The sequence below is a fragment of the Propithecus coquereli genome, unplaced genomic scaffold, assembly GCF_000956105.1.
Source record: "Propithecus coquereli isolate 6110/MARCELLA unplaced genomic scaffold, Pcoq_1.0 Scaffold480, whole genome shotgun sequence".
NCBI classification, from domain to species: Eukaryota; Metazoa; Chordata; class Mammalia; order Primates; family Indriidae; genus Propithecus; species Propithecus coquereli.
Window position 1 is genome coordinate 1,099,900 of NW_012150619.1, and position 17,755 is coordinate 1,117,654.

General features: G+C 58.9%; 1 protein-coding gene across 1 annotated transcript in view; it reads right to left on the reverse strand.

Annotated features, from left to right (window-relative positions):
* Positions 1 to 4,284: 4,284 nt before the first annotated feature.
* TBC1D22A (TBC1 domain family, member 22A) overlaps positions 4,285 to 17,755 on the reverse strand; it is a 355,619-nt gene continuing 342,148 nt past the window's right edge. The window contains exon 13 of the mRNA XM_012655585.1: positions 4,285 to 4,853. Coding sequence (XP_012511039.1) covers positions 4,725 to 4,853 — 129 coding nt within the window. The 3' untranslated portion in view covers positions 4,285 to 4,724. The remainder of the gene's footprint in view (positions 4,854 to 17,755) is intronic.

Below are 17,755 nucleotides of genomic sequence, written 5' to 3' on the forward strand. Positions count from 1 at the left end.
TTTTTTCCATCCTTTCCAGTTCAAATATAAATACAAATTTTGTTTTTGGTGTATCCCTTGTCAATAGTATGATGTTGGATTTTATGGAGTTTTTTATAAAAGATATCATGCATCTCTTTGTGAAGATGAATTTAAAATGATTTGTCACGATCACTTACGTGTCTGAATTCGCCCGGGCTGCGGCGGCACTTCCTGTCCACCGCACTGTCTTTGCTCTCTTTCTGCCGCTTTTCTTGCCTTTTCAATTTTGTTCATTCTCCCCCCACCCCCCGGAAGTTGTATACTCCCTTTCTATTCCTTAAAAAAAGTTATCCTTAAACTTCTAGATCATTTCTTAAACTTGTGTTTCCTAGGACATTCCAAAAGACACCAGGCGAGCAGACCCTCGGCCACTGGTCTCGGGCGCTGGGGCTGGGCTGGGGCTGGGGCTATTTCGCTGACTCACGCATTCAGCGACGATTGAGGAGTCCGATAACTAAAAATCTAGTGTGGAAGAGTGCTCAGAAATGTGGAAGTTCATCATGGCATCATGTGCAATAGGAGAAAAATAGAAGCAATTTGATGTATAGTAAGGGAATAAATGAATTATGCTAATCCACACAACTGCATATTATGCAGTCATTAAAATCGTGTCTTTGAAAACTTCAATGATAAGAGAAAGTGCTTATGATAATAGCATAACAAGATGCCCTAAGCAGGTCTCTGTCTGTCTGGCTGCGGCAAGAAGGAAACAGAGCGGCACCACCCAGGAGTCGTGACGGAGGCCGCATGTGCCACTCTCTGAGCAGGCTGGGAGGACGGGGACACGGAGACAACAGGACACGCCCACCAGAAGGGCCAAGACCGACCACTCCCAGTGTTGGGGAGGACATGGTGGCACGAGGCCATCATCCCTGCAGCAGAAACGTAAGTTGGAAAAGCCGCCTTGGGAGGCAGCTTGTCACTGTCGATTCGCGTGAACGACGCGCTCCACGTGGCTCTGCAGTCCCGCTTCCAGGCAAACACCCAGCAGAACTGCGGGCACACGGCCACCGAGAGACACGCACGCATGTTCCGGGCCACATTCTTCATGACACTCCCCAGCTGAAAGCAAGCCGACATCCAGCAGCAGCAGAATGGACGACTGCAGCCCACTCAGGCCACGGAAAACCACACAGCAACGGACAGAGTGAACCACAGCTACAGCCACACAGATGTCCCCACAGGCAGAAAGTTGAAAAGAAATTGTTCATGAAAAAGTATATACTGTACAATTCCACTGACATAGTAAAAGTTTAGAAATAAGCAAACGGAAGCATGGGTTAGCAGTCAGAGCCAAGCCGTGCAGGAAGGAGCGTGGCAACTCGCCGAGTGCCAGGTTTGTGCTGTGCCTTCTTCTGTGCCACGTCACGGTTTAAACGTAAAAACAAGCAAAAAAATCATTGCAAAATTTTCAGAAAAAAATGTAAAGACTGGAGAGAATCACCAGTTTCCTATCGCCGCACAGCCTGCCCACAAGCGCGGCCCGGACCACACAGCTGGCGCGGGGACGCACACAGCGCGGGACTCTGTTTTCATTTCTTTAACTATTAGTGACGTGAACAGTTTGCCACTTGTATCGCTTCTGTTTGCGCACTGTCTTCTGTGCGGTGCCCATTTTTGTGGATTTCCAAGGGCCTGTGTGCAAGGCGTGTCACCTGTCATTGGACTTTGTCTCCTGAGGTTCTGGGGTTCGGGTGGTCACGGCAGTCTCTGTCGTGCATATGGTGACATTTGTCATCAGTCTTCTTTATTGTTTTCACCACTGGCCTCACGCTCGGAAAGCCTTTCCCCACTCCTCGTTATACAAATAGCCATGTGTTTTTATTTTGAGTATGGGGGGTTAACTTTTATATTTAAATCTACTCATCTGGAATTTATCTGAGTATATAATATTTTTTCCCTAGACGAATAATCAGCCCATCTTGTCAACGAAAGGGACTATTGGCACAGTGACGTAAGTGGCCGCAGGCACTCACTGGGCATCCTTTGTTGGGGCCTTCTGTGCCGGTGGCAGCAGGGGGCGCATGGGAGGCTCGCAGCTGGGGGCGGACTGAGCAGCCACGGCCCACGGCCAGGGGTGGCGCGGCGGGGAAGGCGAGGGCGGGCCGGGTGGGGCAGGGCCAGTGTGCTGGGCAGGGCCGGGGGCACCAGGGAGGGCCTGTCTCCAGCAAACTCCACTCAGCGGCAGCCTGACAGCGGCCTGCCAGGGCCTCGTACTTGGTGACTGCAGGGAGGGGACGGCCACTCTCCACCTGGCAGACCACGGCGGGCAGCAGCACGTGCCCACGCCCCGGGCACTGGGCCCAGGCAGACGGCGACCCGCAGCTGAGCCTCACGCTGGGTCACGGGGCACGAGGTGGACAGGCTTCCCCCTATGGAGCCACCAGCGCACCCACGGGGACGGGACCACACCCGATGCCCAGTTAGTGGGCAGCACAAGGTGACAGAAAGCGAAGTGCTGCCGCGGGAGGGTCCCAAGTGTGGGAGCCGCACGTGGGGGATCCAGAGGGGCGTGGGGCGCCGCGGAAGCTGCCCTGGGAAGTAGAGGCTCGACAGGCCTTGTTTCACTGGTGCAGGGCGCGGGCTCGGTGTGTGGTGTGCTGGCGGCAGGGGAGCCTGTCCTGGGTCCCAGCAGTGGGAGGAGGCGGCCCCGGATCCCGGCACCTCCCCCAGCACAGCATTTCCCAGGGCAGGCACTAGACAGACGCGGCCGGACGGGGAGGCTCAGCGCTCCACTGCTGCCACCCCCGAGCAGGGCCTTCCCCGAGCCACCTGCGCAAGTGCACCTTCCTCTCCCTGGCCGTCCTCGGTACGCCGCGGTGGCCCGGGGCTGCGGCAGGGCCAGGCCAGGGCGCCCTGCTCCTTCAGGAACCAGTGCTCACGTCGCGGGCCCAGGCTGCGGCTCTGTCGCCGAGCCTCTATCCCATGGCCTCAGCACATTGCATCCAGATCAACCCGCTGGACCCAGGGCCTGTCCCGGACACCCTCGCGTTCAGTCCTGGCCTTCGCACGCGTGAAAACATATGCAGCACTTACTCTAACTTTGTGGGTCCTTCCTGTCTGGAAAACAAACTGCCTCAGGAGGCGCATGGCTTGTGTCCCCGCATTCTGGCTGTGCAGCGTGAGCCACAGAAGGGAAAGCTCCCAGGGCGGAGCTCGGCTGAGTGGCAGGGGCTTCCCGCACACAGAGCCACTGTCCCTGGGTCCCCCACCCAGAAAAGGGGCAGACGGGGAGGGGGCGGCGCGGCTGGTCTGAGAGGAGCCCCTGGCCCCACGGTGGGGCAGCAGGCAGGGGTGGGGCGCGCTCCGTCTGCCTAAGGCAAGCCGGTCCCTGCCGCTGATTTGGGAGCATCTGACATTTGCACAGTATTCTGTGCTAATTTCCATGCCAGATGTAATGACCCTAGAATTTTTTAATAGAAGCAAGAACGCACACACATCACGTGTGTCTGCATATTCCACAGGCTCCGGCAGTGTCCCAGTGCCTAGGTGGGGCACGGCTGCTCCTGAACGACATACCAGTCGAGAGGGGGTCAGAGGTGGGTCACTGAGGACATGAGCCTGCCGTGCGGGCATCAGAGAGGCTGGGGCTGGGGCCCCACCCACAGGGGTGTCCATGTCCCCAGGGCCATGCGGCCCATGACACAGATGGGGGAATGTGCAAAAGCCAGTCCCAAAGCCCCTGGAACAGCAAATCCAGCCCCAGCAGAGCCCCAGGCGGGGGCTGAGTCTGGGCCCTTCTGCACTTGGAGCCCAGGAACCAACCCACAGCAGAGGAAGCAGTCGGGTCTCTAACACGCCTGCAGGAGCGGAAAGCGGGTGGGTGGGCAGCAGCAGGGCCACGCTGGACCCCGAGTCCCTGAGCAGCTCCGCTGCGGTGGGGAAAGCGCATCATTCAGGGCTTTGGTCACAGGGCCGAGAGCCCTGCCTGACTGGGGTCTTCTGTCTGAGGACAGCCCCGACCCTCATGGTGGGTGGTTTGACCTGGACTTCCTGCAGGTGAGGGGCTCTCTCTTTTAAAAGAGGTCAGACAGGGAAAGCCAGGAATGCGAGAGGCCTCCTGTCCCACGGCCTCCCGGGAGCTCGGCGGGCTCAGGGCTCGGCTCGCGGCGTCAGCTTCCTAGCTGAGCTCAGACCAAGCGCGCGAGAGAACACCCCCAAGTGCAAGGCTGGCCAGCCACGGGAACGGGCCGGCGCGAGAGGCTCTCGGGAGCGGAGATCCCAGGCTAGTGTGGCAGCTCCTTAGTCTGCATGTTGTCTACCCTACGCTTTATTCTTTCTCACGCAACAGAATAGAAATTTTGCATTTCAAAGTAGGTGAGAGATGGCTACCACCTCGCTCTGGCCCGGCGCCCGGGCAGCAGGCCTCTGCCTCTCAGGCTGCCAGGCTGGGCTTCCAGCAGGCGGTCATTTGGCAAGGATGCTCCCGGGGGAGGGCAAGGGGGAATCTCGACCCGCCCCTGGCCCCAGAAGCCAGGACCCTCCCCTGGCTCTCTTTGGTATCTCAGGAAACAGAGGCCACCCATCCTTGCCAGCCCTGGACCAAGTCTGGGGACCAATCCCGGCAAGCTCCCCTGGAGGGCGGGGCTGCCCCACAAGGGTCTTCCTCGTCCCAGGACTGGCCCGAGGGCCTGCCGCCAGCCAGGCAGGGGTGGGGCGCCTCCCGGGAACGACGGCGAGGCCTGCTGCCAATGGACCCAGGCTCATTTCTTATAGTGATTGGGGGCGTCCGCGAAGGCAAACTTGAGGCGGTACGCGTCAGCCAGCAGCAGGCTGATGTCTTCGTCGTCCCAGTGGGCCGTGGGCAGGTTCTGGAGGAAGAGCAGCAGCTCCTGGGGAGACAGAGACAGGCCCAGGTCAGAGGAGGTGACCCACAGCAGGGGGAGGCCTCAGACCAGGAACCCTGCAGCAGGGACCCTGGGAAACTCATCCAGCCAGCAGGTGCCCCTTGTAGCAGCTGCTCCCCACGGCAGGGCCCTGGGCTGCGGCCCGGTCCTGGCATCTGAGCAGATGCCGAGGTAGGCCCCAGCACTTCGTTCGACTGAATCCCAGCACCCCCCACAGGGAGACCCGGCTCCCAGGGGCCTGGCTGCAGGTTTCTCACCTCCACCCGGGCGCTTCCCACTCCCCCAAAGCCTCTCCTAGACCAGGAAACAAGGCACCGCTGCCCCTAGAACTGCCACTAGGCACAGATTTCTCCGCATCAGGCGACACCCCTGGGCACCAGCGCAGTCAGTGGCTGAAGCACGCGCGCACAGGGACCACAATGTGGAGCCAGCCCCGAGAGCCCAGGAGCACGTCAAAGCCCAGCCCAGCCCCGCAACGCCCGCCCCACACAGGAGGCACCGGGCCCAGCAGGTGGGGCGCTGGGCTCCAAGAAGCCTGGCTTCACCCTCGAGGTCCAGCTGAGCACCCTGGGGCGACGGCTCCACCCTCTGAGATCCCATTTCCTTCTCTGCAAACGGGGCACCAGTTCCCTCCTGTCAGAGCTGCCGGGCAGACTGGGAACACGACCGGAGTCCAGTGCGTACCCAGCCCCCAGCATCAGGTGGACACGCTGGGTGGGCACACACTGGACACACAGGGTACACCAGGCACACACTCGACGGCACACACTGGGCACAGCAGTCGCACACTCGATGGTACACACCGGGCACTCAGGGTGGGCACACACCAGGTAGTGCCTGTGACTGTCACTCACTCGACTCCTGGTATTTCGGGGAAGGGCAGCTCTGCTAGAGAGCGCTCCCTGCTAGAGCCCCCTGCTCCCCCCACAGGCCTCAGCTCGGCCATGTCCCCGCCCGGGTGGTCTGGGGGGCACTGAGTCACCCCTGCAAGACACACAAGGGACCATCTCCAGAGCTCATGGTTTAGAAGCAGTGTCCAGCTGAAGCGTGGTGATCGAGTGTCACCAAGGCAGGTACTGAGAAGGAAAAGTGCAGGGGCCTGGGACACAGTGGGGAGACCTGGGGGCCCTCACATGACCACCGTGCCCTGAGGCCCCCAGGCTCTGGTCCTAGAGAGCGCGGCCCCAGCACTCCCGGGCCACCTGCAGGCTCCTACTCCTCCCCGCCCACGTCACGCGGAGTCAGACCCAGGAGTCGGGAAGGCGGTCGCGGCCCCTCGCTGGCTCAGGGGCTGCGGCCGTCCCAGCGCTGCCCGCTCCAAGCCCGTATCGCGAGAGTCTCAGACCAGGACTCTCCTCTAATTGTTGTTCTCCTGTTGCTGGGCTTCCAGCCCCTCCCCGCAATTCCATTTCCTTTTGCATTTTGGATACTTTCTGTGGGCCTTTAAATTGAATTCACGGAGCAAATTTCACTGGCAAAAAGTCCCCAGGGACACATCAACATCAATCTGCTGTCTTTCACCATTAGATGCAACGTACACGGATGCCAATCCAATTCTGAGCGGGTCATAAATAAATACCTTTGGTTTTATTTTTAATCCACTTCGCTCCATATTATCACGACCTCGCCACTTGCAAGGTGAGAAGCAATACCCTCCCATTACGGTAACTCACCGACTCCACTGCACACTCAATTTCAGAATCTAATTTAGTCCCCCAGGTTCGCTGGATGGAGGGAGAATAGAAATGCCCAGTTCTTCACAGCCTGCAATGCTAAAGCAGGAAAAATCTATCGGGGTGACCTTTACGGGAGGCAAAGAACACAGCCAAACACATCCTGAAATACAGATTTCGTCTTTAGAAAGGCTTGTCTCATTTACGCACTAGGCAGAGATGTCCCCTTTCTGGGAAACACGGTGCATTTGATACCCGTGAGCGGTTCTGCATCACCCACATCATGCAGGCAAAGGGGCCGTAGCTCACGAAGCCAGCGCTTGGTCATATGAAAGAGGACCCAGCTCTCCCTGGGATGACTCTGCGCTGCATGAACGGGAGGGTGGGGCCAGGACAGCCTTCAACACGGCCAAGCCAGAGAACTGTGGATGCATTTGCGTTCTTAACCATAACTTTCCTGTGAACAATGCTACGACCACATCAGTGGAGGTAAAAATTAGAGGAAGGCTTTGCTCACAACACCGATGCCGTAACAAGTCAAAGACGTTCAGATCTCTGCAATTCTTTTCCACCCTTGTCCGTGGGACGCCATCATTCCAACAGAGCCACCCGTGGCAGGAGCACGGTGTGAAGCCGTGTACCCTGCCTTTCTCGATTGGCCTTTTGTTCCCCAAATCCGCCTGGCTAACGCCTAATGTCTGCAACGGTCCTTTCCAAAGGGTGTGTGGTGACAAGTGATGGAATTGGTCCCACCTGCATGGCCTCGAGCTCGGTGTTCTTAGCCCTGACCATGTGTCCTCACCACCTGAGGAGCTCCAGAAACATCCCGAGGCCAGCCCCAGCCCAGGCCAACAGACTCAGAACCCGGGAGGTATGGCCTGGGCAGAGGGTCCATCCAGGTCCTGAGTGCAGTGGCGGGGGGACTGGGGCTGTCCCCAGACACTCAGCCTGCCACACTCTGAGAGCATCGACTGAGCTGGCCTTCCTGTCTGCCAGGCAGCCCCTGCCAACGCTGCCTTGGCAAAGGCGGAGCCCTGACTCGCAGGCCTTGGTGCAGGCGAAGGTTTTGTTAAAAGCTCCCCAGGTAAGCAGGATGCAGAGCAAAGGTCAAAAGCCAGGTTGGCTGTTTCCAGTAGTCTGCTCCCACGACGGTGCTGGGCAGATGTCATTTAGACAGACGTCGCCCTGCTGCTAACCTTCGCCCCCGTGTAGGTTCCAATAGGTGATCCCTCTAATATTAAAGAGTAAATAACACTGGTGGCTTTGGCTACTTCTTGCCAAAAGGGTTGTACTTTTCCGGAGAGTCGAAGGCACCCCGGCGATATCTGTACAGTGTGACTGTCTCTGTGCATGGCCCTCCCGAGAGAGAGAGGGAGACACGCCTGTGTCCTTGGGCTCCAGGAAAGGGGGCAGGCAGGTCACTGCAGGCGCTGGGCCCCCTCAGGCCTCAAGCTTTGTTTGGCTGACCCAGGGCGGAGGCTCGCGTGGGCAGCGACGCAGACAGGTCATAGGGTCAGACGCCAGGAGACCTGGGCCCGAGCTCGGGCTCCACTGCCACCAGACCTCACAAATGTTACAGACACGTCCTTGGTGTTCTCCCCCAGTCACGGGGTCATCTCTCTCCCCTGCTACCACCAGGTCCGTGTGTCCCTATGTCCCCAAAACTACACACACGGCACGCAGTGGTGGCCAGTGGACATCTCACAGTGCATAAAGCAATGCAACTAAGAGCATGCCCGCTGACAACGTGGCCAGGGTCCAAATCCTAGTTCCGCATTTGCTTGTCACGTGACCCTGGGCAAATCTCATAACCCTCTGTGCCTCGGTTTCCTCATCTGTAAAATGGGGTTAGTAACAATATCTCGCTGTGTTGTTGAATGTGTGCAAAGTGCCCTTGACAATGCTTAGAACATAGAAAGCACAATATAAGTGTTACCTGTTGTTACTATTACTAAACCATCATTATTATCATCATTAGCGGTAGTACTAATAATCACAGTAATAGTAGTAGCAGCAGCATTTGTTGTGCAAATAAATAAATCTGTTGAATAAATTTTTATCCACGGAAAATGCCAGATAGTTTAGCAAATAAGTTTAATAAGAAATCAAATTCTCATTGGACAGAAAGCTCCAAGGAGGGAGGGGTGATGTCTCATCCTCCTGCCACGACACTGGGCCACGGCACGTGTGGGGCAAAGGTCCGAGGGCAGGAAACGCATCACAGTCCCGCCTCGTGTGCCACAGGTCTCTGCGCTCCTGAGAGGCTGCCCAAAACCGAGAAGGATCAGCTTTTTAACCTCTTCAGACAGGATCTTCAAATCCTAACCCCAGATGCAAAATGAACTGTATTTAATTTTAAATATTCTCAAAGAACTGATGGTGCATGAATTGCTGAGTGCACCCTACGTGTCTCTGCGTTGGGATGACCCTGCCCTGAGTACCAGGGCAGGGTGTGCTCTGCCCCATGAGCTCAGGGTTCTCCACAGGGAGGCTGCCCCAGAACCTCAGGACAGCCCCACGGCCCCGCCACGTGGGTGACAGACTCGGGGCCGGATGGGGAGGGCAGCTGCCTGCCCAGGTGCGTGGGCTCCGACGCTGAGCTCCGAGTATACACCTTTTCTAAGTGAGAGTTAAGTGTCCTCCCGCAGAAGGGTGCAATTGGCGTGACCCTTGGAATACAGGAAGCAGATCTGCCGACTAAAGAAGAAATGTCACGATCTGACAATGGACGTCCTGTCACACTGCGACTGGGATCGTCCCACTCAAGTTCAACTCAGGACTAACCAGAACAGGAACAGAGAGAAGGACCAGAGGTGGGGCCCACACGAGCTGGGAGCTGTGACGGAGCAGCAGGAGGCCCAGGGCTGCGTGGCTCATCGCAGGCCACCAGGGCCCGGCATCGACGTCTTCCGGACGCACCCTCACACTCCAGGGCTGGGCGGAGAAGTAAGCACCAGCACCGTGACCTGGCGGCTGTCGGCCCTTTGAGAGCAAAGTACTGCAAGGACAAGGAGCGGCCTAAGCAGCCAGCCGTGCCTTCCGCGCAGGGCCCCAGCGCCACGACGGCTGGCGCAGCCAGGGACTCGGCCTGTGCGAACGTGCCTGCGCGCCCCCTTCCCGGGCACATGCGAACGCGCAGGCACGCGTGCGTGAGAGCGACTGGAAAGGACCAGCAGCCACAGGGTGACAGTGCTCATCGTGGGCAGGAGGACGTGGCAGTTTCTTTTTCACTCATCCATATTTCCCAGCCAATCTTTTTAAGATAAACACGCGTTAGCTGTACCCTAAAAATGATTTTTTAAAAAAATAAAAGTGGGGGTCTGCTCTGAGATGAGGGTGGTCTGACTGCCGGTACGGCCTGTGGGTTCTCTGCCCCGCGCGGAACAGGGGCTCCGCTTACAGGGGTGGGGAGACGCCGCGGCAGCGTGGGCATCCCCCGAGCTGCAGGTGGGCACCCAGCTGCCACCCTGGCCCCGGCCCCTCTCCTCCAGCAAATTAGATCTTCTATGGGCACCGCAGCAGGTGTCTGTTCATTTGTTCATTCGTTCATTCCCTGGGTGACCGCGTGCCGTGTGCCGCGCACTGTGCCAGGCGTGGGGTCACCGTACCCCACAAAGGCAACAGCCCGCAGGGGGTGTGCAGGCAGGTATCAGGCCCCACAGGAATCCGCAGACACAACCAGAGGAGAACTGAGTGCTGCGCGGACGAGTCTAAGCGGGCCGCAGGGTGCTGGCTGCCCTGGACGCCGCCTTCACAGGCTGCGAGCTGCGGTCACGGGGGCCGTGGAGCGTAGGAGCCGCGAGTCTCGGCCGAGACGTGCTATTCCCGTAGAACGAACGCACCATGGCTTTTGAATACTTAGTAGGAACAAAAGAACGTAAAACATTTCTTTAATAATTTTTATATTGACTACAGGTTCACATGCCAGTACTTTGGATGCGCTGGATTCAATAAAATGGCATCTGGCTTCTCTGTTTGGTTCTATTTTTCGTTTTCACATCCTGGGGGCTGGCGTCGCATTCCTACTGGACGGCCCTGCGCTGTCACACGGCCTGCCCTGGCGCTGGCCCGTGCGTCCCTATCCCACCCCCAGGCGGCAGGAAGGGCTGGGACGCGCAGCGGCGCGCCCTGTCAACACCTGCTCCTCCGCACCGCGGAGGGCGCAGAGGTCCGTTTAGAAGCTGCTCAAGTCAGAAGTTTACAAATTGCCAACACGCAAAGATGAATAAATTAATCACGATGGGCTGAAAGGGGCCGTTTGCCTACTCTTATTACTTCCTTCCCTTCACTGGGAGAGATGAAACAGGAGCCACCACGCTGACATGCAAAGCAGGTAGCGGGGTTAATTGGTTTAATTCACTTTTCCATCCGCCTCCTGACGCTCAATTTGCGCAGCTTGGCGAGAAAACATAACCCCGTGGTGCCGCGAGGGGCCCGGCGGACTGTGGAAGGGAGGCCCTGGCGCCACCTGGGGAGGCTGCTGGGGACGCTCGGGTCTGGGGGCCAACACGAGGCCCCTGGCAGGCCGCCCTGCGGGCTGTTCCCCCAGCCCCTCGGTCTCTCTCTCAGATGAGGAAACCCAGCGCAGAGGGCTGGGACACGTGCACACACATGGGCCACCCCATTCCCTGAACCGCAGTGGGGGGCAGCGGGGTGCAGGTCAGAGCACAGACAGCTGCGGCCCGGCCCCCTGGGCTGTGAGGTGCGGGCAGGAAAGGAGCCACCTGGGCTGGGAGGGCTGCGACAGAGCCGCGAGGAACAAAGGGCTCTGGGAACATGCCTGATGTCGCGTCATCATCACGACCATTGTCCTGTCTTTGCCTGTGGGCTCTGGGCCAGTTGCCAGCTCCTGCTCAGAAGGGCCCGGGGAGCCCCTGCACAGGCTGGAAGAGGGCAGGGCTGCGCACGCGGGGGTCGCGGCCTCCACCACTCTGAGTGCATCGGCGCCTGGTCCCGGCGATCATGAGCCCTTGTACAACCACAGAGCGACGGTCACACGTTACAGAGCAGAAAATGAAGTCTGGGAGGGGCCGAGGCCAGAATCAGAACAAAGGCCCTGCCTGCGCCGGGATCCACCCCTGCACTCAGCTGCGGGGCGCCCGGCCTCGCGTGCCCTCTGCCCCCGTGACAGGGCCGTCTGCCCTCCCCTCCCCACCGCCGTGCCCATTCTCCGACTAAGAACGGTCTCCACGGACCTCGAACCATGGAGGGCGAAGGTCAGCGTTCCTGCCCAAGCCCGCAGGGCCTTCCGCCAGAGAGCAGAGGACGTGCCGCTTGCATCCTCCCGTGTGGACCTGCTGGGGTCTGAACCCATATTCGACATAGCTTCTTAAGTACAAGTGTAAGATGAAAGAAAAACAGTAAGTGGGATTAGGTTATACCAGAAAAGAGTCCCCTGTGGTCATTCTGTCAGCCGGGAGGAACCATAGCAAACGCCAGGTTGTGTACAAGCCTGGACTGTGCCTGGCCCGTCATGAGTTCTGAACGAGACGCTTCCTTCCTCCTGGGTCTGCGCTGCGTGGTGAAATTCCTTATTCAGTATTGATACTCAACATCAGGCAACAGAGCAGAAACTCTCCGTGGCCGAGGGACAGCTGTGTCTGCAGCAAGAGCAGCGGGGACCAGCACCTGGACACGCTCAGGCTGCTGCAGAAGCGCACTCCGTCCGTGCCCCGCCAGGTGGGCACCTGAGGAAAACCCAGGCCTCCCTAGGGGAGCGCGACCCGCCACCCAGCAGGCCCTGCCCGGCGCCGTGGGGCCGAGCCCGCCGAGCCGGCCCTCACTCCCAGTGAACCCGCGGACCTCAACCTTGGCTGCCAGGACTACCCTGGACATTCACGGCAAGGAGTGTCCCCACATCAGTTCCTTAACAAGACCCGCCCCTGAGCACACAGGTCTTGTCAAACAGGATTTCAAGTTAGTAACTGAGGCAGCACAGGGCCCAGTGGAAGGCAGCTAGTGGAGCGCGCTGCCTTTCCTGTGGATTCCCACCCACTGCGCGCCCTCCACGACACGGAACGTCACGGCTGCGCCCCACGCTCAGCATGGCCTGGAGGCCTCGGGTCGGTGAGAAGCCGGCCGGGCCCCAACACCACAGCACCCGGGGGAGCAGGCTGAGACTCGGGTACTGGTAGGGGGGTGGCTGCTGTGTACAAGGGAGGGCATGACCCTTGAGGATGTCACCAGTCCGAAGAAGTAAGGCCATCTTCCTGAAGGGGCCCTGGGCTGTCACTGACCTAATTATGAATTTTGGTCTGCAGTCCGAAAGGGCATTTCTGGGGAGCAGCGTCAGGGCCTGGGGTGGACCCGCAGGCTGGGTGTGGGCACGGTGTGATTTATGATCCGAAACCTTCAGACACGAGGCACGTAAGTGTAAATCCTGCTCTCAGGAGGCCTGCATAGCAAGCCCATGGAAATTTCCCACACTCGGCTCTGTAATCCCACTTCTAGGAATGTGCCTGGAGAACATTCTTGAGGTCTGGGTAAAGGCTAACACAGAAAGGAACTCATCAGTGCGCTGTGTTGACAGCCAAAGGAAAGAAAACCTCAACACCCCCAGAGGTAAACGGCTAAACGCACACTGGTATACGCAGGGTGCGCAGCGAATGTGCTGGGAAGATGGAGAATCATTCTGGAAAAGAGGAAACTAGATCCCTGCCTCACACCACATGCTGCAGTAACTCCAGGTGGATCTAGAGCGAACGCCAAAGTGAAAACATGCAAGGACGGGGGAAAACACGGCTGAGCTCTTTTATAACTTAGAAGTGGGGAAGCCTTTTTAACCATGACTCCAAGTTCACAAATAACAAAAGACTGACAAATTTAACACATAAAAACTTTAAAGAATCTTTCGAAGAAAATACAATACTATGTAGTGTGTATGCATGTATATGTATACGTATGATATGTATCATATGATATATACAACAAAGTCAAAAGACAAATGAAAAAATGGAAGAAAAACGCTTGCAATTTTTATCAGGGAAGAGGGGACGCTGGCTTTAGTATAGAAAGAGCTCTGGAAATGAGAAAAAAAGACCAAAATCCTGAAAGAAATTGGCAGAGGACACGAACAGAAGGTTTACAGAACAAGGAGGCCAACCGGTCCCTAAACAAATGAAAAGATGCTCGGCGCGCCCACAGGCGGGACCCGCGGACGGCAACGCGGAGACTGTCTAGCACCGACGAGCCTGGCGAGCGCTCACAGGCTGCACAGCCCGCTCTCCAGGAGAGATCGGTTGTCAGAACGGAGGTCTGGGGACAACCGGGGAAGTCCAGAGCGCCGGGACTAGATGACACCAGAGAACCCGCGTTCGTGCCACACGGTGGCCACGGTCCGTGCTCGGGCAGAAGGCCCTTCCCCCAGGGCTGCGTGGCCAGCGAGCGGGCAGAGGTGCTGGTCTCTGCAACTCACCTCCAAGTGCTTCACCCAAAAGCGCAACCCCTTGCTACAGGTCAATCAAGCAAACATGGAAAATGCTACCGACTGTCAAATCTAGGTGGTGTCCACTGAATTATGCTTTCAGCTTTTCTGCATTTTAACTTTTTCACAGTAAAATGTCAGGGGGAAAAAGGCCAACTCCGCTTGCATCTGTGAAAGAAATTCTGGTACATCCATACGAGCGGATGTTTATTTATTTAGCAGTTTAAAAATATGTTGCTGAAAACACATAATGCCACTGAAAACTCAGCGCGGTGGTGAGAGGAGGAGGGAGCAGCTACGTAGGAAGCACGGGGTCCGTGACACCGGGACACGCACAGCTGTGCAGCGGGCAGGAGTGGACGGACCACCACCTCAGCGGCGGCCAGCCGGGTGGCAGAGGGACAGCTGTCCTCTGTTTCTTTTCTTTAACATTCTGTTTTCCAAAATTTGTTTGTAATGGGATGTACTGAAAACATTGTCTCAATTTTTAAAAGGCAATCCAGGCACCACCTCCTTCTAGAAGGTTTCCCGGGCAGTGCTCCATCCCCAGCAGGACTAGTCGCTCTCTCCGTGGTCACCTCGTGTCCCTGGGCCGATAGGAGGAAGGGCTGACCAGCACGTGTCGTGGAGGGTCAGGCTGCCTCCCCTTCTTCCCCACACCCTGGAAACCAGAGGTTTCTAGAACTGAAAAATGGCCCAGGGAGCGGCGGAGGCCCCGTGGTCCACCCTCAAACGCAGAGGACTGTCCGGGTGCTCTGGGGCCATGAGGGGCCCCAGGCCCCACGGGAGCTCTGCAGGGGAGGGCAGGGAAGCTGGGGGCTCTCTTGCCTGGGATCTCAGGCCCATTCTTTGCTTCTCCTGTGGGGACCCTCCTTCCCTTGGCAGTCTCAATCCCATGGCGTGGTCACGTCAGGCGGAGGGACGTGGAAGAACTCAAGAGAACAGGTCAAGGTGTAAGTGATTAAAAGATTCAGATTCCAGACTATTTCAAAATAGTGAAGTAATGGTACTTGTCCAGTGGAAATCCCTGCATTTTATACTTAAAACTGTCATGGGGTCCAAAGGGGGCGGGTGGAGAGGGCGGGGCAGGAGGAGGCGCAGGCCTGGAAGACCCGGGGGCCCGGGGGCAGCACGGCTGCGGGAGGCCCCAGGCCCAGGTGCTCAGGGCGCAGACAGCATCAACTCCTGCAGCCCCACGCAAACCTACCCCGCTGATCGAGACAAGGGCGTCCCCTTCTCCCAGACAGACGGTGCCGAGGGGCTGCGTGATTCCGCGGGGACAGCAGGGTCTGGCCCTGGGGCCCCGGCTGGGCACGTCCAACAGCAGCGCTGCCAGCAAGGCCCCTGCTCCCCAGGCCCCGCCGTGCAGGTTTGGGCCCCCGTGCACGCTGAGGAAAGGCGTCCTCTGCACCGTCTGCCACTGCGGACGCGGTGCATGGGACCTCGGGCACCCTGCCCGTGTTCGCGCTCTGGTTCCCGACTACTTGCCCGAACCTCTGCGAGGACACTTGTGTCCTGGGTCAGGCAGCTTCTGCTGTGCTCACAGAGGCGCCGGAGCCACCTCCTCCCACACCAGGCTCCAAGCACGAGCACAGAGTGTGTCGGCCGCGGAACAAGCTGGCTTTCTGAGGGGAAGGGTCAGCCGTGGGAAGTGAGGGTGTCAGGTGGTTGTCCCTCCTCGGCCTGGGGTGTGTGCTGTGGGGTCTGTGTATGGTGTGTGGTGTACGGTGTGTGCTGTGGGGTCTGTGTACGGTATGTGGTGTACGGTGTGTGCTGTGTGTACTGTGGGGTCTGTGTACGGTGTGTGCTGTGCGTGCTGTGGGGTCTGTGTATGGTGTGTGGTGTACGGTGTGTGCTGTGTGTGCTGTGGGGTCTGTGTATGGTGTGGGGTGTGTGTGCTGTGGGGTCTGTGTACGGTGTGACGTGTGTGTGCTGTGTGCTCTGTGTACCGTGTGAGGTGTACGGTGTGTGCTGTGCGTGCTGTGTGGTCTGCATATGTGGGAGGTGTGTGTGCCGTGTGGTGTGTCTCCGGTGTCTGTGGGTGCAGCGGGGCGAGGGGACCCACGTCTGTCGTGCCTCCTTTCTGGAGCAGGCCCTGCCTTGAGCTGGTGGCGCTGTGTAGTGGTGGGCAGGTCCCCTGTGTTCTGAGGCAGGAGGAGGACAGACCCCAAGGTGCCGTCTTCCTCCGCCCTGTCCACGTCCCCGGGACAGGCACCCACCTGGCCTGGGAAGCCGGAGCGGAGTGGTCCCAGCATGCGTGGCAGGGGCCCCTGCGATGGGGTCGGCGAGGTGGGCTTCCCTGCCCTGTTTCCACACACAGGAACGGGGAGGGCGCGGCCTGCCCCGGCGCTGGGGTCAGCCAGGATCCGTGTGCAGAACACCCGGGGACCGTGGGGCCCGGGCCTGCTTCCCAGACAGGGCCGTGCCCGCCGGGCTGCAGTCTCCTCCGCCCTCGCCACCTCTCTCCTCTCCTCTTCCTTCCCTTCTTGTTGTCCTAGCGAGGAGGGCCTGGTTCTGCTCCAAGACAAATGAGAGTGATCCCTCTCTTCAGAGCAAAGAACCCTCCGCTTACAAACTCCTCCGTCCTGAGATTTCCTTAAGCATTTTGCTGCTGCAGTGCTCAATGTGCTTCAAAGAGCCTGGGTCACGTAGCACCAATTTCTCCAAGTTTCTAGTGATGTCAGCAACACAAGTCAGCAAACACTGTGAGCTGCAGCCGTGCTGAACGCCAGGTGTGGGGGCGGGGTGGATGAGGGGGCAAAACCTGCCCAGCCCGGAGCCTCAGCCCTGACCCCAGATTGCAGCCCCCTGGGAAGGCCCTGACAGGGGAGGGGTGCATGGTGCAGGGGTGGGAAGCTCAGGGATGGGGGACACAGGGGTGAGGGCACAGGGGTGGGGTGGACAGCAGGGGTGGGGATGAGGGCATAGAGGTGAGGGTGCAGGGGTGGGGAGGGGAGCAGGGGTGGGGTGTGGGTGGAGGGGTGGATTAAGATGCAGTGGTGGGGTGCACGGGTGGGGTGAGGGTACAGAGGTGGGTGAGAGTACAGGGGTGAGTTGAGGGTGGCAGGGATGGGGAGGGGAGCATGGTGGGGAGGGGAGCAGGAGTGAGGCACAGGGAACAGCAAGGCAGGGCACAGCGGCAGGCCGGAGGGTGAAGGGCAGGACAGGCCCAGCCACAAGGCAGGCGCTCACCCAGGTGCCAAGCCACTGCCTGGAGAACCCAGGTGAGCCCATCACACCCAGCACGCAGGGGTCACTGGTGACACCTTAACGTGAAAGAGGAAACGAGGGCTTGGAGGCCGGGTGACCTGCAGAGGTACCCTGACCCCGAGCTGGGACCCCTGCAGATGGCCACTGCCCTGGCTGCCGCCCGGCACGAGCCCCACCCGGCCCTCTGGGGGGAAGACGAGGCTGAGAACCGAGACCACCCGCCTCACACAGACGCGGACCCTCCCAGGGCGGCGTCAGCGAGCTGTGGAACCCCAAAGAGCAGAGGTCACACCGGCACGTCCCACCCGGCTGGCTTGAGCCGTGGGACGCACGTGGGAAGGGCCACCTCGGCGCAGAACGGGTGAGGGAAGTGGCAGGAGCACGTCGCCGCCCAAGCAGCAGTGAGGGTGGCTCAGCAGAGCTACCACAGCTGCCAGCCCAGCACAGGCACAGGCCATACGACACCGTCTGTGAAGTTCAAAGGACGCAGAACAGCCAGAGGCAACGTTGTGTGGAGTCAAGAGTCAGAAGTCACACGCCTGAGCCATGAGCACCACAGTCGAGAGGCGGAGAAAGCAGGC